Source organism: Eucalyptus grandis, chromosome 8, assembly GCF_016545825.1.
Source record: "Eucalyptus grandis isolate ANBG69807.140 chromosome 8, ASM1654582v1, whole genome shotgun sequence".
NCBI classification, from domain to species: domain Eukaryota; kingdom Viridiplantae; phylum Streptophyta; class Magnoliopsida; order Myrtales; family Myrtaceae; genus Eucalyptus; species Eucalyptus grandis.
In genome coordinates, this window is record NC_052619.1 from 25784824 (window position 1) to 25808193 (window position 23370).

The 23370-nt window shown below is 38.0% G+C and overlaps 1 protein-coding gene, 1 long non-coding RNA gene and 1 other non-coding gene across 3 annotated transcripts; 2 read left to right on the forward strand and 1 right to left on the reverse strand.

The window, feature by feature from the left end:
- Window positions 1-592: 592 nt before the first annotated feature.
- On the forward strand, window positions 593-2333 carry LOC104416731 (disease resistance protein RPV1). The gene is made up of 2 exons (XM_039300355.1): window positions 593-1146; window positions 1350-2333. The coding sequence occupies exons 1-2, from the start codon at window positions 659-661 to the stop codon at window positions 2104-2106; spliced, it is 1245 nt and encodes a 414-aa protein (XP_039156289.1). The 5' UTR covers window positions 593-658; the 3' UTR covers window positions 2107-2333.
- Window positions 2334-10528: 8195 nt separating this feature from the next.
- LOC120286769 lies at window positions 10529-11192 on the reverse strand. The gene is made up of 3 exons (XR_005545484.1): window positions 11055-11192; window positions 10722-10780; window positions 10529-10618 (listed from the first exon to the last, which is right to left on the reverse strand). It is a non-coding gene; the product is annotated as an uncharacterized LOC120286769 (long non-coding RNA).
- Window positions 11193-14201: 3009 nt separating this feature from the next.
- LOC104457328 lies at window positions 14202-18861 on the forward strand. The gene is made up of 2 exons (XR_005545942.1): window positions 14202-14740; window positions 17909-18861. It is a non-coding gene; the product is annotated as an uncharacterized LOC104457328 (transcript).
- Window positions 18862-23370: the final 4509 nt, after the last annotated feature.

Here is a 23370-nt window from a genome sequence, read left to right on the forward strand (position 1 = left end):
AATTTTTCTATATGCTGTGAATAATACTAAACTTTGGTAAATAAAATAAAGTAGGGATGTTTGATTCCCGATCCGATCCAATGAAATCGATCATTTTTTTTTTAAAATCACTAAAGAGTATATGTGCACAATGAGAAAGTGACAAATCTTAAAATATTGATGAAAGTAATGATGAATGAAAAGTTATTGTGTCGTAACTTGTGATGCTACTAGATAAGATAGTACTTAGTTCACATTTGACAATTTTTTTGAAGAAATAAAAGTATATTTGGTTAGTTTAGTCTGATTCAATTTTCACTTTTAAGAATTAAGAATTAGAGGGACATTCTTGAGAATTGGACCCAATTGGCCGATTTGGCTCAATTTGGGTGGTTCTGATTTGAACAGTTCATTTTGAACACTCGCAAAATAAAGTCACTTTCCGGTTTTTTGTGAAAAGACAAAAAAAAACAATTTTAAAATAAAAATGAACGAAAAAAACTTCTCGTCCATTTGCGAAAAATGAAAAGAAAAAACAGAAATGAAAAAGGCACTTTTCCTAACGCGGTGCGACGTTCGATGTTTCTCAGTCCGCATTGATTTCTTGACCAACTCCACGATAAAAAGCATCACTCATCGCTCGACACGAATCCAAACTAAGCTCAGATTCTATCTTCCAATGTCGTCGTCGTCTTCTTCTTCTTCTTCCGAAGCGAAATGGCTGTTCGATGTCTTCCTCAGCTTCAGAGGCGAGGACGTCCGCCGCGGCTTCCTCGCTGACCTCCACAGGTGTCTGCTTCATCGAGGCATCAACGCCTACATCGACAGCGAGGACCTGAGGCGCGGGGACGAGATCTCGCCCGCCCTCATGAAGGCCATCGAGGAGTCGCGGATCGCCGTGCTCGTCTTCTCCAAGGACTACGCTTCGTCTAGGTGGTGCTTGGACGAGCTGGTGAAGATAATGGAGTGTAGGGGGCTCAAGAAACAGCTGGTGCTGCCCGTGTTCTACAAAGTGGAGCCCGGGGTGATTCGAGGGCAGGGAGAGAGTTATGGCAAGGCATTGGCCAGCCACGAGAAGAAATTGGGACAGGATCCTGAGAGGGTGAAGAAATGGAGGGAAGCCCTAACTGAAGCCGGCAATTTGTCCGGTTGGCATTATGACCATGGGTAATCATAGTATTCTTGTTCGACCCTGGAAAAGAATTTGGAATTTTCTAATTTTATTGATACATGATGGCATCGATTAGTGCGTTAAGAGTCATTTTTGGGAATGTCACAGAGTAATTGTTTACTTCATATTAGTTTTAGTTAGTTTAATGGATTGTATATTTCCATTTATTCGCGTTCTTTTTGCTGCTTTGTTTTGGCAGAGATGGTACCAAGTTCATTGAGGGCATCGTCAAAGAGATCTCGAATATAGTAGCACGAGCACCCTTGAGTGTTGCCAAGTATCCCGTCGGTGTAGGTTGCCGGGTAGAAAAAGTAATGTCGTTGTTGAGTATGGGCTCGGATGATGTTTGGATGATAGGAATATGGGGAACTGGAGGTGTAGGGAAGACCACTATCGCTAATGATGTCTATAACAGAATTTATAGTCAGTTTGATGGGTGCAGCTTTCTTGCAAATATTAGAGAAACTTCCGGTAGACCTGATGGCCTAGTTCATTTGCAGAAAACGCTGCTATCCCAGATATTATGGAAAGAAAATTTAGAGGTCTTAAGTGTGGATGGAGGCGCTAATTTGATACGAGATAGACTTTGTTGCAGGAAGATTTTACTTGTGCTTGATGATGTGGATCATGGGGACCAGTTAAATGCATTAGCTAGAGAATGTGCATGGTTTGGAAAAGGGAGTAGGATCATCATTACAACGAGAGATAAACATGTACTTACTTCTCATGGGATTGATCGGGTATATAAAGTTGAACCATTAGATCGAGGTGAAGCATTTGAACTTCTCAGTTCATATGCTTTTCCAAGAAACCAGACGAAAGACATAAGCAGGGATCTCATAGATAATATTTTGGGCTACGCTAATGGCCTTCCCTTGGCGATTGTGGTCTTGGGTGCCTTTTTACATGGTAGAAGTAGAGGGGAATGGAAGAGTACATTGGAAACACTTAGCTGAAAGTCCTAATAAAGATATAAATCATGTCCTCAAGATAAGTTTTGATGCGCTGGACAACAATCAGAAGAACATTTTTCTTGACATTGCTTGCTTCTTTAAGGGGAGAGAAAGGGATTATGTAACTAGAGTTCTTGATGGTTGTGGTTTAAAGACTTTAATTGGGATGCAGACTCTAATAGAGAGATCCTTAGTAACAATTGAGAATGACAGCACAGTACAAATGCATGACTTGATTCAGCTGATGGGTCAGGATATCGTTAAACACGAGTGTCTAGATGACCCTGGGAAACGGAGTAGATTATGGTGCTATGATGATGTTTATGAAGTACTGTCGGAAGCTACGGTGAGAGCTTCTCATGAAACCATCAATAATCTTATCTTCTTTAATTTACATGCTATTACCTAATTGAAGTTGGTTATAAATGATTATTTTCTTTTTCATGATAGGGAACCGATGCTGTTAAAGGCATAGTGCTGCAGTTGACAAGACAAGATGAGCTACACATCAGTTCCCGTGCTTTCACACACATGAGGAGACTGAAATTGCTCATACTTTCGAATGCACGAATCAGCGGAGGTCTCGTATGTCCTCCTGATGATTTAAGGTGGCTTGAATTGCATGGATGTCATTCATCCACTGTGAAGTTTAGTGCTCGTCCAGAGAAACTTGTTTGCTTTGATGTGAGTGGCAGCCAGATTAAGAAATTTGAAGGGAACTTAAAGGTACGTCATAAATGCTTTAATTGACGGTTTTCATTTTTGGCGCATACAAATTGAATTTATCAAAATCTTGTTCAGCTGTTCTTTTTAATTTGAAACGTTTTAGGAATTTGAAGTTTCTGAATTTTTAGCCACTATAAGTTGCTGCTTGTGTCCCTGACCTTTCAGAGGTGCCAAATTTAGAGGTATTAAACTTAAGTAGGTGGTCAACCCTCAAGGATCTGCCAAGTTAGCTATATTAATTTGAGTGATTTACCAACTCTTCATGGGTTGGGTTACCATCTAGTGTTAGTTTTTCTAACTCTTATTTGATTTGGTTAATGATGTTTTCGAAATCATTTTTTGATTTAACAATTTACTAACATTTAATTTGCAGATGTTATCAACAAGTTGAAGTTGCCAACTCTTACAAAATTTACTAATTTTTATTTGAGTCCATTTACCAATGTTTATTTGATTTTAACTTAAACAAGTTGGAACGTTCCTCAAGCAAGCGTGGTAAATTATGTGAATAGTTGATACTTTTGAAACAACCAAATAAAAGTTAGCGAGTGACTCAAATAGGAGAGTGTAACTTAATCACCACAAATGATGGCAATTGTAATGATGTTAGTAATATTCAGCAGAATTGATAATTTCATAGAAGAGTGGTGATGTTAACATGCTAGTAGGCTTTCCAAATTAACCTTGGTATACTATTGAAACAGTGGGTACTTCTTGAACAATGGTAATTAACTCAAATAAGTGTTGACAATTTTGGATATGAGTTATTAACCTTTTCCAGTTGGTAAGTTGCCACAAATGTCGGTAAATTATCGGATTGGTTTGTACCTTGAAGCAATCAAATAAATATTGATAACTAACTCAAATATCTATTGGTATTTTCATGTAAGAGTTCTTAAATTAGCTCTGCATATAATTGTTGGTAAATTATTGGATTAGTTGGTAATTTAGTATAGGACTTAGTTCAATTCATCGATAACTTCAACAAATAAATATCGGTAAATTAGAGAAACAACTTCAATTTTTATAAACAATCTAATAATCGTTAGTAAGTGGACTCAATTAGCAGTTGATAATTTTCTAGAACAAATAGTATCTTAAACGAGTTGTTAAGCTGACAAATAAACATTCATAGATTATTAAAACAGTTTACAATTTCAAAACACTAGAAAAAACATTAGTAGTGATTCAAATAAAAAATGGTTTTTTTTTTTTAAATTGTAAATTTAACACATTGGTAACTCAAACAAATAAATGTAGTATAGAAAAAATGGTTGGTGATTCCAAATGAAATAAACATCGGTACAAGGACTCAAACAAGAGTTGGTAGTTTTATATAGTCAGTTGTAGTCCAAATGTTTTTAAAGACCCTTTCCATGAGAGAATTGAGAAGGCATGGTTTCATAACTCCTTGGATGAGGTAAATCACATTTAAGAGATAATAATACTAATTGATCAATTATATTCAACTCGTATTTGACAAATAAATAGCAGTAATAAATCAACAAAAAAATTCATCCTCACACCTTGCGCAGCTCGTACTAGAATTGACCGTAATTCATGAACCCAGTTACCATAGGGAACATATCGTAAAGATCTATGAATAATTTTATGTTTGTTTCTTTCTCTTGTTTGATATTTGAGAGAAGTCGTAAATCGAGAATATCCTAGTCCTTTTTCTTTCCTTTACAATGAAAGGAGTTGGAAAGAAGTTGTTAATAATAGATTAATTACATCATCTTTTACAAATAAATGAATATAATAAAACTACCCATCATCGGAAAAAAAGGAAATCTATAATTGGAGAGTTTTAGTACATGACTATGTATATTTCAATGACAAATTAACTCTACATTTGAGGCCCGGACGTTTATTGCATCATCGATCCAAACTCCTTTGCGGGTTCATGTTGGGTGGAAACAGATCGCCCAACTTGGTTGATTGAGGGGATGAATCTAACATGATTAGTTTCTTGGCCCAATCATTTCGGCCATTCCATGGCCTTCCATTCAACATAGGAAACTGGCCTCAAAAACGAAAATCAGTCGATTAGAATATTGGGCGGTCGGACTTATTCATAGCCGGGTCATGTGAAACCAAAAGAAACGGGCAACTGGCCCGTTCGATTAAACGCGTGGAGAAGACACTACTTATCGACAGTAAACTTACGAATGATGGTGAAAAATTATTCAGTATAGTTTCTCGCTTAGTGATTTCCGTTGTGGTGGGGCTTTACCATTTAAAATCTATTCGAGTAAGATACATGTTTGTGGGCTTTGGTCGGAGCTCGTTAGGGAGACCAAAAAACCAAAGTCCTACTCATTTTTCCAAGCCTCGCACGGTGGGCACAGGTTATTGCCGAAGTGCATCCAAGTGATGGACGAGTCACTCGAGGCTCGAAGTTTTAAGAATTGTACTCATCGATATAACGTGTCAAAAACCAAAGTCTTACTCATTTTTTTTCCAATAATCGGTCACTATTTTAGGTTTAATAGTCATATCAAACAATTAGGAGTCACATTTAACGTAAGCCCTTGCCATGAGTAGCTTTTCATTTTCATAGCTATTTACATTTGCAGAACTTAATGACTGCACTGATATGTTTTTGCAGGATTTTAGAATGTTGAAGATCATCAATTTCAGTGAATGCAATTTCCTGACTCATGTTCCTGACCATTTCGTTGACTCCAAATTTGGAGAGATTGGATCTTCGTAGGTGCAAAAGCTTGGTGGAGGTTGATCAATCCGGATATCTTGACAAGTTAGAATTTTTATATTTAAATCGTGCTCTAAGCTTAGTATCTTTCCTAGCATACTCAAGACAAAATCTCTTCGCCATCTTTGTCTCAATGGTTGCCCTAAACTCAAGAAGTTCTCTGATATTCCAGAAAAGATAGAACATCTATGGGCACTTGAACTAATAAAAGTGGCTATTAAAGAGCTCCCTGCATCCATTAATAATTTTGTCTCTGTAAACCATATAAATTTATCGAATTGCAAAAATTTTGCAAGGCTTCCATCTAGCATTTATAAATTGCAAAATCTGAGGTATCTGAGAATTTCAGATTGCTCCAATTTCATCACATTTCCAAAGAACTTGGAGGATCCAACTCATCTTGATGGCGGCTTGGGATTCCCAAATCTAAAAACGCTAGATCTTCAGGGTTGCAATTTATCAGGGTTAGATTTCCTCGAGGGTTCTTCCAAAGTTCCCAGATTGACGTACCTAGATCTTAGTGGGAACAAGTTCACTCATATGCCGAGGTGCTTCCGCAAATATGATAACTTGAAAGACTTGGTTCTGATTAATTGCAAGCAACTGCAAGAGATTCCTCAGCTTCCATCAAATATTAGGTGGATATTTGCAGAAAATTGCAGATCTCTACAAAAACTCCCAGATTTTTCGAGTCTCCACAACTTCTCTTTGGTCACTTCTCTTCATGCTGTGGATTATCACGGAAAGGGTTTGATCTGGCTTGTGTGTCAATACTCGAGGTCAGACTCTCTCTCTCTCTCTCTCTCTCTCTCTCATTGAATGCTAGATCTGTATGACAGTGTTTCCGGAAGGTGAAGAAGAGAACTCGTCAGTATTCGCCTAATTGGAGGAGAGATGCCAGGATGGATTCACCATTGTGAAGAGGGATCTATATCTTTCAAGGTTCCCAATGACCTGCATGACAAGTTTTTAGGACTTGCACTTTGTGTGGTTGGTGGGCCAGAGGAAGCAAATACCCTCTGCTTTCCATTACAGATCGACATTTCTATCAATGGCGAAGGGGGAATTGAGCCTCTGTTCTCATACACTGGAACCCAATCATGTGTTGCTCCTATATTATTCGCGCAAATGTCTGTATAAAGGAGAGGAGTTTCTGCAAAACGATTGGAGTCATTTTGAAGTTCGCCTTAGAGTTTCAAATGGAAGCATAAAGAAGTGTGGGTTCCGTCTAATATGCCAGCAACAGGAGGATGATTTGAGGGCCAAGCCCCAATGCCCTCATCCGATAGAAACAAATTGGCATCTCAAGGAAAGAGACTCAGAGGAAGGCAATTCAATAGACACCAAGGAAGAAGATAGCCCAATCGAAACAGATGGAGAGGAAAGCTGATCAACTTAACAAAGATAAGATGGTCTTAACTATGGTTCCACCGGCACCAATTGTCATACAAGTGAGCTTGTTAAACATTCCTGTCGAATTGGTCACGACTTGTTGAGGAGTTGATTCTAGGGGAAGCGATTCCAATGCATTTTCCTTTTCCGTTTTCTTTTTTTTTCATCTCTACTAGAAATTTTAAAATGTCTGCTCCTTAAATTAAAATTGAAAATCACTATGGAATACGGGTTTTGCATCATGCTATTAATACTGACATTGTTGAGGAACTATTCCTTACTCTCTTTCTATATGAATTGTGATGCAGAATGCATTAATCCAAACTTAAGTGGATGCTTGTTGAATGGCCATGGTCTTCCTAGTTGCTCTATGAATGTCACCTAGACCTCTGTCACCTCTCTTAATCCAATTAATGATGCCAGTGCTTCATACTCTAAAATTCTGAAATAGCAAGTTTTGCTCAATCTGATATGATCTATATTTTTAAGAAAGTGTTGATCTAATTGCGTCAAAGATCAAAAGGTCGACACCTTGGGAAGATTAGTTGATTCCTCTGTTACAAGGTAGACAGAATTGGATAGGTAAACAAGGTATTGTGTCATAACTAGAGGCTTCTTTGAACTGACAATGTTTTGAGCTTGTAGCAGGTTGCTCACCTGCTTTTGTGCCATTAATAAAATCTTTCTTAAGGGGAAAAAAGAGAAGTAGACAGAATGGCGATTTATGGTTGAGTCACGTTATCACAAAACTCCATTCACTCCTACTTCCTTTAATCAACAGTTTACCTCACATAGTTTTTGCCGCGAAGTGTAGTCCCTTGTCTGTACTAATTCTCAAGTTTCAGTAACAGTTTTAAATAGCTAAAATCTTCTACAATGAAAAAATAATTTCTGTTATTTTAACCTTCAGATGAAGCAGCATTGTCGCACACCAATCTCTAGTGAAATAGCTAGTCTGTCTGACCAAACTGTAACTACGAGGATCTTTATTCTAGTTTACATCCAATCTCTCCCATCATTTTTCTCTATCTCTTCAACAATGCCAGGATCCAATCATCTTCATTCCTGTTGAAACAAAAGAGGGAGAGAGGTATGGATGATTGTGAAGTATTAGTCATTATCTAGCCTGAAGTGTACAGCATAATCTGATAAGAGGAGTATTAAACGGGCCCAGAAATTTCTAATTAATTTCAGTCTTGTCTAGTTAATAATGGCTTCGGTAGCAATAAAATTTATTAGACACACATATAAAGCATATGAGCATATGCTGCTATTGAGTAGAGCGAAGAATGCCAAGTTTTGATCTATACTCTTCAATTCATATTACAGACTCTACCGTGTAACTTTACTATTACTGGATAATGTACATATTGGTGCCATTGAATACAGATCATTTTGTTCAATCAATATATCTTATGGATGAAATGCAGAAAGTTCTGAAAGGATGCGTTGGACTCGACTTTAGAGCGCAGGTTTCTCATTTCAAGTTCTCTTTTCCACTCGAAGCATATGTTGGAAATGATAATAGAACTACCATACTTCAATACAGATGCCCTTAACTTATACCCAACAAAAACAGGGTAGAAATCGATGTCATAGGTTAGGTCGACTCGATTGGTCAATTGGTGTTGGCATTAAGCTAGTCAAGTCTCGACACTTCCTCTCCCAGATAGTTAAAATTATTTTTGATATGGGAAGGTAAAAGAGTTTGAAATCAGGGATTAACCATCATACAGATGCGTTCCCATCAGATTGGTGGATTCAGAGAGAGCCTCCCTCCATTTCTTGAACGCCTCCAAGCCCATCCCATAGTTGAGTTTAAAATTAGTTCTCTCTTTTTTGTCTAGTTTTTTTTTCTAATGTATAGCAGTTTGTTCGACAGCTGAGTGACCTTCAATTTGTTCTATGTTGCCCGAGTAGATGTATAAGGATATTCCATGTTTACGTAATTCTGTATAAAGTTTTGGGAGGATTGGTGCTGAGGCTCATGTAATGCTGAATGTCCTGGAACTGACATCCAACTCCGTCCATAGAAAAAACTATCATTTCTACTTTGCATCCAAACAAAATAGTTATGAATGGCTTCGCCATCTCCAGTTCCAAGTCTTAACTTTCTCGCATTTTCTATGAAATTTCGACGCTCTTTCTCACCAAAATTAAGATCTTCATAACTTCCTGCCTCAACAACAGGCGATTAAAAAAATTCTTGTCGATCCTTATACCAGCTTTATCATTTCAATTCAAGCCTTCTTTTCACATGAGCATCCAACTTCTTGGGGCATCTCGCGAACTTTCCCAGGACTCAAGTTACGATTGTGGTCAAGATGGAAAGATGACATTCTGTACTTTCCACCTGGACATAAACAAGCACTAATCTTTGCTCACACATTGCTCCTGACATAGGCCTTGGCTTGACAACGTGAAGCAATCCACACTCTTTCCATAACGAGAACATGCAAACATCAAGTATTAGATCTTACTGTCATCTCCATTTTGCGAGCTCCTCCACCGAATCCGACTTGTTTAGCCTATCTTTTCTAATACTCTTAAGTTCCTCTACAGAATCGAGTACCATCCCTTGCCTCGGTTTTATTACAATTTCTTTGTCAATTTGATTTCCTTTTGGCTCATCTGTAGCAGCTTCTCTTTCACATTCTTCACCATTTGATACTGTGACATCATTCTCCACTTACTAGTGTTGAAATGAGTTCTTCTTGTGTTTGCTAAAATTACAAAAAACAAAACTTTTAGTATGACAATTAATTAGTGATATCAGTACATGAAGATACACATGAAAGCAATTACCAACACAATTGTAATTGTAAGCTTTCTCAATTTCTCTCTACCGTTGGACACAAGATTATGGTATGTTTGAACTATAGGTCCGACATTTATAGGGTTAGATCTAAATAACGTCATAATTTACACAGCAAGGACATCAAACATTTGTGGCCTGGACCTGAAGAGCGTTATAATCAAATTTTTTTAGTACGGTACACAAGTAATATAATTAGCCTCCTTTTCATTTCTCTCTGTTTCTTAATAAAATGCATGAACAATGTTTTTGGAGATATGTGTACAGGTGTTTTTACTTCTGATGGAAATCATTTTGATTCAATTTTACCAATACATATGTTCATGTCTTGAGAGACAAATCCCAACATATCACCATGGCCACCTCCTCTCTTTGCAATCCCATCACCCATTGCCACGTTAACACTCACCGTGGCTGGCCCTGCTCAACTCAATCGACGTAGTCTCGCCTTCGTCCGAGCTGCGTGACGCTGCCGTCAAGGCCCCAAACTTAGTCACATCTCTCTCTCTCTCTCTCTCTCTCTCTCTCTCTCTACGCATCGGATTTGAGGTTACAAGCCTAGATCTGACGGTGCTCATTGCTGGGGTCGCGGCCTTGCGACCGCCCAAAGCCCCGTCTTCATTGACAGAGGACACGATGGTGATGACGTGTTACCCGACCGCTCTTACGTTTCCATTGGTTGCAAATCCAAACAAATAATAGAAGAAAAACAGAAAAGAAGATTTGGAAGGCACAGAGCCAACTGTTCTTTCGCCTTTTACTAATGAATGCCGTGTGCACGCCGCTGCTCAGCAGCACACGCCACTTTTGGAAGGCTCTTGCCTCTACTGGCCTGAGCCTCTACCAACTGTCGAGTGTCGAGGGTTCTACAGGGCTGCAATAAGGGCATCAGATAAATGTTTAGTATAGAGTTCATCTTACTTCATTAGGCTTAGACACATGAGCAGAATAGACAACAAACTCCTTTACCAGATCTTCTGCCACGAGAGGACGGGGAAATGGTAGCATACGATTGGAACCTACAAAGTCTGGTAAGCATGATGCAGATTCTAGACCAGTCAGTCCATCAGCAACATTAACTGTTGCGTCTTTATATTACAAATGGCATCGGCCAAAGAGGTGCATAGATGTAACTATAGACTCGAGGATGATGAATTGGGGCTACATCGTGCCCACAAATTATCAAAGAAAGGACATAGTGCTTTGCTTTATGCATCTCTCACAGCTTCCTACAATTTGCAAGAAAATTCTTGGGATTGGTGGCTTTTCCACGACCATAACCCCCTCCAAAATCTGAACTACCTGAGACATAGTTGGTCTATCTCGCTCGCTGTCTTGAATGCATCAGCAAGCGACTTTGCATGCTCTGCACACTTCTTCCATCGCCACGAGTCCATTCAATCTGCAGTCCACGAGTGGCAAGACTTCTCCTCCTTTGGCAATTGTAGCTACCTGAAGTGGTAGATAATTGCGTATATTGCTATTCAGCTCCTCAATATTTCTCTTTCCCGATATGATCTCAAAGAGAAGCTTTCCACAGCTGAAAACGTCGACTTTTGACGTGATGGCTCCCCCGAAATCCATTCTGGTGGGAGGTACCCTCTGGTTCCCCTCATGGTGGTAATTACACGGCTGACATCCCATCCTAGGAGTTTTGCGAGGCCGAAATCAACAATCTTTGGTGTCAGTTCTGCGTCCAACAGTATATTCTCTGGCTTGATGTCGCAGTGTATAATGCAATCTCAACACCTCTCATGGAGGTACTCTAATCCTTTAGCAATCCCGATGGCAATGCTCTATCTGGTTTTCCAATCAAGGCTGTTGGGACCTTTCTAAAACAAATGGGCTGCGAGCGAACAATAAGTACCCCTATACTAGGAACCTTTTTGACTCTTCTGCACAAAAGCCGCACAGCCGAACCACATTGCACTGCCGTATTGTTCCGATAATTCTAACTTCAGCAACGTACCGTTCGTTACTATGGTTTTGGTTCAAAAGTTTCTTCTCAGCAGTCTATATCTGACAGTCAGCAATGTTAGTATATGCACTGCACGAACAGTCGCTCAAGCAAAATGACCTGCATGCTTAAATGTTTTCAACCATGAACGAATCAGAACTTTTCGGCAAGCGAGTGTTGCGCATGAGGAAAAAAATTATCTTTCTTGTCATCACTACATTCCGGCGCAAATCTCCTTTCGCATTGGCCCTGACGATCTTCCAGCTTCAGATCATCCAAGTATCCGAGAGAGCAATCACGAAGCGGTGCATCTCTCTGTTTGCAGTTAGAAGGAGCACCACAAAAGGGGTAAATCTCACACTTTGTTGTTGGGTGTACCCAAAGCACTTTCCATTCCTGGATATGCTTTGCCCATACTAATTGCTTGAGTAGCCCCGTCGGTTCAAGCACGATCCAAGAAAGATTATGAGGGGCAACCGAGGATTATTTGGCGTACTTGATGACAAGGTACTCTTTTTTAATGATTTGATTTATGTGGAAAACACAAATAAATAAGTATCATACAATTTTAGAATTTATTCTTTTCTCGACGGTACCCTCAAATGAAATGCATCAAAAAAAAAAAAAAAAAAAAAAAAAGTTCATCCGCAAATCCGAGGCTCGACGCTTCATAAGTGGCAAAAGATGGCAGACCAAACTTGACCACTGGGTAGACTTAATGGCGGGTGAGACCCACCTCAATCTATGAAATACCGACACTTTTTGGGAGCCTTCGTGTTATGTCGAACACTCTAACACGTGTCCAACACTCAATCAACAGGTGTCGGAAATTCTAATACCCGATCAACTATTTCGACACTTGAGTCAGAAATTCTAATGTGTAAGTTCAGATTTTCGACATATGATTTCGACATGTACAAGGTTAATTTTAAGAATTTTCAATTAATGAGAAGTCAAAATGTAAATATGTAAAAACAAATAAATAATTAAAAAAATGATAAAGAGGAAAGAAGAAAAGCATAGCCTTCTATTTTCTTCTAAATCTTATTTGTTGTGATACACAATTCACCCTCCAATTTGTTTATTCTCCTCTCTTCCAACATGCTCTGATAGCAAGTCTAATATGTTGATTGCTTGTGTTTTTCCCCTCAAAATTTTATAAATTATTAAAATGGAGTTGAATTTGTCAAATTGAAATAATGAATGATATTAACAAATGGTAGATTAATGTTTTTAGTGTAAATTCATTTTACGCTATTTTTCTATTATTTATTTATTTATTTATGAAATCGAATCAAATTAATTTGATTAATATAATCATAAAAATGATAAAATATAAATATATATTTAATATACAATGTGTCCCAAAGTGTTAAAATTTTCTATTTTTAATAAATGACATGTTGACGTGTCACGTCACGTGTGTTGTGTGTCGGTATCGGTACTACTTAGGCCTCGGTGGTAGGCTTGGTCAAAGGAGAGGGCGAGAGTATGTGGAGTTGCGCAACTTCTTACATCCATCTATAAGCAAAACATATGTCGTCCTTCGGGTGAGGAGAGAGCACGAGGAACGGTAACCTTGTGGCCTCCACTCCAAACCAATAAGTATCACACAAATAATACGATTGGGCCACATATAATCTCATATAGAAGTTGTCACATTAATTTTTTAAGGATTTCTAATCAAAGTTCAAATTATTAGGGGTGATTGTGTATAGGATATAAAATGTGGCGTGCCCTTTTACTCCTTTAAAGGAGCTAAGAGGTCTCTCAGCCTCATTTAAGTTCAAGATCTGCAAGGTTACCAGAGGAGCGCAAGTCTCTCTCTCTCTCTCTCTCTGACACCGAGCAAAATGAAGAATGTCAACAACAGCAACACAAGAGTCATCCTCCTCCACCCTTACATCCAGAAGCAAGGAAGCTCCAACCGCCTTCATCTCCTTCTTGACCACCGCCTTCGTCGTCACCCTCATTTACACCAGAGAGTATTCCACAACTGCCGTCGCCTCCGCTGCTGCCACCACCACCTTTTCCCCCACCACGACCGCCTATAGCAACGCGCCTCTGCCATCAACCGTCATCAACACCCTCCTTCACTACGCATCCAAGTCCAACGACTCTTTCCGCATGTCCTATACCCCGAGCTCAAGCCCATCTCGGACGTCCTGAGGAAATGCCTCCTCCCCTTGCAGCTTCCTAGTGTTTGGCCTCACTCACGAGACCCTCCTCTGGAAAGCCCTCAACCATCACTCAGAAGCGAAGTACCGCATGGATGAATTTCATTATACCATCGGGTGATCGCCCCCCAAAAAAGTTTCTATTTGAGCATAATGCCGATGAGAGACAATGTCAAGACAAAGCAGTTTCCCTGAAATTGCCAGCTCTGTGCTGCATACCTGACAAGAGCTCCCACAGGCCCAGTCCTTGAAATTGGACGACGACGACTTAGTCATAGAGTGAGAGTCTAGAGCTGCCAAAGCCATTGATATCTGCGTGAGCAAGATTATCTCCTCCCGCCAGTGTTTGTCCCTTCGTACGAAGGAACCCCACACTGTGACTTCCACCAGGTATTTGTGATTTTACCCAACTGAATCCTTTGTGTAATTCACGGATTCAAATGTTTTGACTACTAGTTTCGTGATATTCTTTCTCTCTTTTTTTAGTTTTTTCCTGTTATATTGATGCCCTGGTCAATCTAGATGGATGAGTTTATTCCATTTCCACATAATTTCGTATAAAATTTTTTGGGAGGGTTGCTGCTGTCCCTCGGTTTAATGCTGTTATGAAACCGGCTTATGTTGTGTGTCTCGTAGAATTGTCCTCGATGAGATTTTTTCTTATTATGTATGGGAGGCTCAGTCTAGTGAGGACTTCAGTTCTTCAAAGGTTTACAGGTACCAACTCTTGACAATACTTTAGTGGAAGAATCTAATCGAGCCTAACAAATGGCAAGAGTGGCACAGAGCATGGGAGGAAGTTTCCATCTGTATTTGGAAATCTGTGAAGTTCCTGTTATGTACCATTTGAGAAGGTAATCTTGTTCATTTTGATTTTTGATTTTTTCTTTTCTCTGCATTGCTAGAAAGGATGATGCCAGGGATGACTTTGTTTTTCTTATGAATTGGAAATTAGAAATGGAAAACTGAGGTTGAGTTGCGTGGCCTTAACTTAATGCTAGCTGACTCCACGTTTATGGTGCATCAATTCTGGTGCATTGATGGGAAAATTCTTGCATGCTACAACTGCTTGGATAGATGGCATATGCATCAGATACAGGCGATAAACTTCAAGACATATACTAGGTCTAGGACTTTTTTTAAGTAGATTTCCCTGATATACATAAGTACCTGCACTTGGTTTGCATCTAAGCAAGAATCATTGTTATCATTGCGTCCATTTCCACCATCAATCAAGTTTCTTCGAAGGTCCTATGAGCACATGTAATATTGAACTGAGGATCAGTCCATCTGTCCTCCATGAGAGTCAGATACAAAGCTTGTGTGCTTAAATAAGCATACGCTTTGTTCGATTTACGGATGGATCAAAAGCATTGTCATGCCCAACCCCACCTTCAAAAAGACATGCTGGGATTCACCTTTCTAAGGAGAATAATACTACATAAATCATACTAGCACTCAATGTCATTAATTTAATTAGAAAAGTACTTTCCTGGCAACATAAGAGTTCCACCATGTAAGAAATTTTCCATTGTGTGCTCGTACGTCAAAAGATGCTGATAAAATGGTTAACGAGACTACATTAACTCCCAAAAACATAAGATTACTACCAAATAAGAAGTATTTCTTATAATATGGAATAGAGAAAAAGCATATTGATAAATGTACAATTGACATTTTGAAAACTGCATCTTTGCTTCTTCTTTTTTGGCTTAGTCTGTTGAGCCTTAGCCTTTTGCTTCTGCTCGTATTGTCGCTTTCTAGTTGCATCAATAGGATAGAGGCAAATTTAGAAGCTACGAAGGATTCCATGAAAGAGTTCGTTCCTCTCTATCGAATCAATCATGACGGCAATTTGTTCAGTTCAATATTGTTGTCTTCACTTTAGAAAACAATCTAAATCCTACATCGTGTTAATGATTGTGCATTTTGTTTGAAGAAATGCACGCTGGTCAATTATGAAGAAAATAAAGGCCGTGTATACTTTTTCTCAATCATCAAGCGTAAATAGGTGTAATAATTGTACTAAACAGTTGATAGTGCAGTTTTTTCACCTCTCAGTGTAGATAAGCAGTTGTTTTTTACTAAATTGAGTTGAATGGATTTCCATACGCATAAATTCTTTTTTATGCATACAAAAAACAAAAGTTATGCGATAATCATTAAAAATAGGAAATTCACATGGAAAATATCCATGGAACTCAGCTCGCACGCACTTGTGTGCCGTTTTAGCTATTGCATTCCTCTAAATTTATAAAAGAAGAAATACGAAAGTAATCTCTACAGTGCACGAGGACTAGTCTATACAATAAGGGAAAACCCATTTCTGTCTGACTTTTGCTTAACTTCCAAAATTACCCTCACATAAAAAATAAAAACTGCTTAAAGGTGTATGAGGAAATGAAACGCCTTGGTCCTCGAGTGCTGAGATTTACCGAAGTTGCTAGGAGTTAATTTTACTGCTCAACCTCTGTCGTCGGCATTTCTTGATAAACCTTTAATCGTGATTGTGCAGGCATACATATACTGTAGCTGATTGTGCGTGATGATACATGATGTTTATACCAAAATCTCGCCAGGCTCGTTGTCATCCTTTTTCCCAACGGGAAATACTTGCTTGGATTTGTGTCCAGTAAATTAAATGCATGACAATTGTTGATTTTTTGAGATTGACATACGGCACTCATGTGGATTCACAATACTAATAGTTATGATCCACACAATTCAATGGACCAAGTCTAAGGAAGATATTCTCAATGTAGTGAATTTTATGGGAAGCGTACTAATATTCTATTATTCGTATAAAGCTTCGAATAGTTAATTAGTTTGCTTTGATATACGTGCATGCTATCTAAAATGTCATTGGCATATTTCAAGAGTAACTCTTCATCAAGCAATTCTTATTTTTTGTTTGTTTGGCAATAATAAGGATCATCGTGATGTTAGATAGCGTAAGGTTGATGTCAGTAATAAAAATTTTAATTATGTTAATTTAGTCATAAACGTTTTGATGATTTATCAACGTAGTTATTTCGACCAAATTAGTCAGAAACTACTGACATGATAGTGCAGTCAATACCAACTATCTCATAAAATGTGACTAGCGCTAACATAGATGACTTTTAATTTATTTTTTTTGAATTATTTTCAACCACAAACAATGGACAATGAGGGTTGGCCTCACTTAGGCAAGGGTCACCCTTGCCCACCACAAGCGAGAGTCCCCTTGCTCAAAGCTTGTGAGAGCTAGCAAGCCCTTAACTAGTTACAAGGGCCATTGGAGCATCGTTAGCCTTGCCGATTGCAATTTTAGGAAAAAAAAAATAAAAATAAAATAAAATAAATTCTAAAAATTGAGAAAAGTTATGAAAATTTTGAGTATTAGTATTGATAATGTCACATAGGATAGTTGGCATCCACATCAATGATTTCTAGCAAAAATTGATCAAAATGACTACACTGACAAATTGTCAAAATGTTTAGAGATAAATTGATACAATTAAAATGTTTAAAATTAATTTTTTGTGCCAAAAAGGTGTTGATGTTCACCCCGTCAGATAATCTTTTATGCTAGGCTTCGATTTCTTCCTACGATATATATAATGATTTGCTTGAACCCTCTATGGCGAGTTCATTTGCGTGGTTCGAAGTGTTATGTAGACAATAAAATGCAGGATTTCTTCCGCACTATTTTGGATAGAGGCAAAATTTAGCGGTTACATTTCGAATCAATCTTGACCGCAATCTGTTGGATTTGATATTGTTGTGTTCACTATAATTTTTTTTTTTTTTTTTTATCAATCCAGGTCGTCACCTGATTTTTGCCTGCAAATTACATTTTTGTATAAAAAAGAAATGGAGGGTTATAATATAAATAACAAATGACAAATAAAAAAAGGTGCTCAATTGGGTCTAGTCCATCATACCTCAACCCACCAGGCCAGATCATTCAAGTCCAAATTTTGATTCAATTTAGCATGGGCCCCTTTGAAAAGATTGGAATAACTTTCAATAATTTGCAGCCCAAGGCCTGGATCTCCTTCTAATTCGGCTCTCGATTTCAACTTCATCGCTCGTCTTCAAGCTTCGGGAATCGGTATTCAGATTTCTCGCCGCATTCGTGCTCTTCAATCGCGATGCTCTCGCGCTTGAGCTTCAAATCGTTTACTCGGTCGATGAACTCGAGCTTGTTACCCGGACCCTCAACAACCCGAAGCCTTTGAGCTTCCAGTTTTCACTTAGCATGGAAGTTTATAAACTCATTCGATCGCTCCAACAGGATCAAATCTCTCTCATTCTCTGATTTCTAATTATTATTATTTTTTATTCAATTGGCGACATTGATTTCTCGATATCTCGCGTGTGTCACCAGCATTTTGCCCCGGTCAGCGCTGATTCCACCGACGCAATCAGTGTAGGAGCTCATCTCCAGCGACGCTATCGATTCAGGATCTATATTTCCTCTTCACCGAGCTTTACCTTTGATTCTTTCAGATGTTCGTCGCTGAAGTCTGTTCTTTTTAGGTTGTTGAAGATCGCGTTGGATCGGATTTCCTCTGTTATGCTCTGTTTTCCGGTCAGATTGATCGAAGTATTCAAAGCTGATTCGTTTTTCCTTCATTGGCCCAATTTTCAACACCAACGCTTCCACGACGTCCGCTCTCCGGTCCGATCACCATTCGTAGCCAACCACTGCGCTTTCAAAGAATGAGCAAGCTGGAATGCGTATCGAGATTCTGAGATTCGTTTGAGTCGTGAAGGAAAAGAATCTGAGCTTTATGGCTTGATGATGCTGAAAGGCATGAACAGAAATGGTGATGAAAATGTAGAAGTAGGATTTGTGTTCTAGGAAAGAAATTCTTGAATCGCCTTTATATAGGTGAGGGGATTTTTTCGTTAATGAGTGGATTTTAGCTGCGTTAATATTGTCTACGCAAAAATAACTACGAATAAGAATTGTTCTTCACGATCTCCACTCACTTGCTAATTCTTAAATCGTTTTTGACGCAAAAGAAAAAAAATAAATTGTGTTGATTCCATGATTTGGTTTCGTGTTCTCTGTGCCCGCAATCGATACTATGTCTCAAAGATAAGGACAGGAGCTAATCCATATTAGCGGCTAAATCTGAATGCGCCTCAACACAATACGCATGAGATAATGCGGTTTACACTAAGTTATTAAGCATGATTTCTTGATATTCGTCTCGGTTGCTTGAAATCTGAATGCGTGAGTATGCCTGTTCTCTGTACATGTTATATGCTCAGCTGAGATGGGGGGTTTTTACTATGGTTGCCGGTGTGGTTCGGAGATGATGTCCATAAGCGTGATGGTTTCTAGTACTCCATTCATTAATTGACAAACACGAAAGCAATAGCTCACGGATGTAGTTCATGCACTATTGAGTCTTTTTTAGTAATTTGAACCATGTTTACTCTTGACTTTGATCACTAGTATGGTAGTGACATTAAATCTAGAAAGTTTCTTAAACCTTATAACTGATATATTCATCTTTTAATTCTGGTAGTTAATTGGCCATTATCCAAAAACAAAACATTTTCCAATAGTTCTTCCATATTTTGTTATGGCATCAAAATTTATATTCTTAAAGCATTATTTCCTATTCAAAAGCTTTTTAATCCTTAATATGAAATTTTTTCATGCATGGCCGACGTATGTCCCTTATATGTTTGGTCATCCAGATTTCTAAATGATAGGATATAAAATTGAGAGGATTTTATTATATCATATCCACTATTTGATGATTGTAATAATAAAGCCGGACATATTCACATCATATTATAAATTGTTTCATATGAACGTCTATATGAATCACAAATTTTACAAACAGAGGGATAAAAATCTCTTGCAAAACTTTTATTTATTTTATTTTTTATTTTATTTTCTCACTTTTTAATTAATTTCTTTTTTATTTCTTTCTTCCCATTCCATCATTCTCTAATAAAATTGTATTAAATAGAAAATTGTACTAATATACCTAAAATACTAAAACATCTCAAATATGCAATAGATATATTTATATATTGAATTTATATTATAAGATAGAATTAAATTCGAATATATAAATAAAAATAAGATTAAATCAAAAAATAAATTTTATTTTTGTTATTTTGAATTTCTCATATTAGAATTCAAATATTATTTATATTCAAATATAACTTTAATTTGTTAATTTAAGAAATTTTTATTTGAAAAAAAAAATTTCCTATCATCGATATCGTAAATCATATCTCCCTTTATTCCACCTCTCCCATGAAATAATTTTATTCGATCTTTATCCCTTTTATATCTTATTTTATCATATACCGAGCAAGCATCAAATGAAGGATGGGATAAATTTTATCCTATCCCGAATTTTATCCCGGCTGCCAAACGCAACCTACATGTCTCTTGAGAATCCAACTGTCACGTTCGCATATAATTATCTCACATAAAATCTTGTTCAGATTGTCATCTACTCAATTAGCAACAATAGAAAATGGATTGTTGGTGCAAGAAGCCTTTGTCCATTCATGTTCTTAAGATCCACTTATAGAAAGAAAAGAAACGAATATGACCTTCCCATTTAAAAGCGTGCTCAATATGATTAAAAAAATAGCAGTTTAAAGTGGTTTATGAATACATTTTTTAGGAAACTTTTTAAAAAGTCTAGTAGAATATTGATAAAATGACTGAATAAAATATGGTTAAGCGTATTGGTACTTGTTGTGAAGAATAATATATGATGATGCACAAGGTCAGAAATTTTTATGATCTCTATTTCGTAAAAAGAAGAAATTCAAGAACCTTCCGTTAGGTCTTCATCTTCATCTACCAATGAATTGGCGATGTACTTGAGAATGGATTACTCCAAATACATTAGTAAAGCTAATAAAGTCAAGATTGACATTCTAAAAATGGTGGAAAAGGAAAGCCAATAATTTTTTTATTCTTTCCACCGCGGCTCATGACTTGCTAACCTCACCGGCATTTATGATACTATTGAGCTCACGCTTAATACTAGTCAACATACTTTGGGAGACAAAAGGTGCAGCTTATTTGCAGAATGCTTAGAAATGGTTGTAGCAAGACATGATTGGTTTCGCAAGAATTGGCTTTAGAGAAACGTGCCCAATATGAAAAGGAGGACAATGACGACACCGTATCATATGAATCATAGTGGGGAACACGACATTGAAAATATAGAATTTATTAGAAATATTGTTTGGTGTAATTTGCATGTATTCATTATTAGGACACCATTATGTGTAATTTTCTTTTGCATGATATTTGAAGATATATTTGTATTTCAATTTGGTTTAATTGAATGAGTGTTCTTCGTTAATTCTCCTCAATTGATTTCAATTATTTTTAAATTTTGCTAAAAAAGTTAGTTAATCTCTTCTTGAATTTTTCATTAAAAATTAAAATTAATTTTTTTTAAAAAAAAAATGGGCCCGAGCCAATGGTGGCCCGACCCAACATTTCCATAGTATCAACTCCAGCAGCTCGTGTTATATAGTTGTGGGCTATACCCCTCAAGTTTGGTTTGGCCATCCCAAGCATTCTTACACATTCAAACTTCTCCTTTCTTTCTGATGTCCATATCTGTTAGTGTGGACTCTTCGATAAATTGGTGGTCTTTTAGGACTCTAGGCGTCTCCTCCGAGGTCGACATCAAAAGTTTCAAATATGCCAGTTAAGGCCATCCCTCGCACGGAAAATTTGGCCCTTTTGGAGGTCGTTTTGGGAGACCTAGAAACTGTTCTTGGACCTTGAACATCAGCTTGAACAAATCAGCTCTGAGACCAAAAAAGGGAAGTAGGCAGTATATCACAATCGTATGGAGACTATGCATACTGACATTCTAATGCAGCGTGTTAGGATCATGAACTAACCGCTTCACTAACAGCTTCACTTGTTATGAAAAAAGTGTCATTTTTTCTCATGGTCATGTAAGTATCACCAACAACTAAAGGCCGCAACTCATCCTTGGAATTAATGTTAAAAAATAATCAACGTTCCATTGACAAAAAGACTCCTAGATTATTTCCTTCTTATCATCCTCACCTTTGATCGAATGAGTATAAAACCCTTTCACAACTTCAAAATAAATCTCCTCGGACATCGACAAAAAACCAAAAATCTAACCCAACCGGCTAAACCATTTGCCTAAATGGAAATCTCTCCCATGTGAAAAAAAATTCAAAGTCAATATCCTGTCTCTTCCAACACACCTCTAGCAGCAAATGTAGACAAATACATTTGATAGCAATTTTCACAATTTTACATGTCACTGCAGTAAGCTTAACCAGACACGGGTGTTCACACTTGAATTTTACTTGATAAATCAAATATGCATTTAAGTAATAAAAAATGAGAAAGAGAAAAAGAATAGAAGAAGCCCTATCCATCATTTCATATGGCCCTATTCATGCACTTGCGGCCCATTTATAAAGCCTGCCTATTTCAGCACTTTCAAGGGGGATTGGGGGAAAACACGTGAAAAAAAAAAGTTAAAAAAAAAAAAACATCTTCTTTCATAAACAGTCTCCTCCCTCCAAATCTGAGGGGGAGACCACACAATATTCATAGTCATGTTCATCATCATTGGTAATTCTCTCTCAGACCTTTCTCTCTCCATAACCGCTCGCGCAAAGGACGCAATGCCAAGGTGGGATTGTCGGTTTTTTTTTTGAGTAGGAGGGGACTGAGGATCATGTTTTGGGGGGATGTCACGGAGAGAGTGAGGTAAGAGAGGGAGATAGAAATTACTCTAGAAGAAAAAACAGAGAGTGGGGATGAAAATAAATTTTGAGAGCACTTCGGGAGATTTTCAAACTCCTTCCTTCGCGGTCAGACGTCTTCCGTCATCACTCGCAGCCATTCCCTTACCACGGCCCAAAAACGCTCTGTTATCCTCTGTTTTAACACTCAATCCATCCTATGTTTTTACACCAATCAGTGTAGCCGGTGCACTTGGAGTCCCCATTCTGGCTTTGGATCATTGCTCGTCTCTTTGGATCTCTTGCCTCTGTGAAGTATCCGGAGGACCGTTGCCTTGCACCGTTTCGGAGGCAAAAACTCTGAAGATGTCAAGTCCCGCTCGATCTCCACGTATCCATCTCAAGTTCGTCGATCGACACTTACCTGAACCTCTAGGGACGAGTTTAATGAGCGCTCGTGGTTGAAAATCCCTCCTCCGCAAGGTTGGTTTTGCAACATGTTGGGAATAACGGATCCCCGAAAACCGGATTCGACACTAAATCGAACCTCTAAATCAATATGGAAGACGAAGCCCAAGAAATACACGTATCACCGATCGTAAAGCACACCACGGATTCGAGCGTACCTTGTTAGCCACAGATTAGACACCGACGCCGATAGAGGAAGAGAAACTTGGCCATATTCGATCCGATTAAGCAAAATCGCCTTTGAAGGGAAGAAAAACGCGCCGTATGCTTTACTATTTTTCTTTTCTTTTTG

Excerpts from the sequence above, each read along its gene's own strand:
- LOC104416731 (XM_039300355.1), top strand. The coding sequence starts at position 659 with ATGTCGTCGTCGTCTTCTTCTTCTTCTTCCGAAGCGAAATGGCTGTTC. Across the intron at positions 1,147-1,349 it reads GGTTGGCATTATGACCATGG|AGATGGTACCAAGTTCATTG; the intron begins GTAATCATAGTA and ends TTGTTTTGGCAG.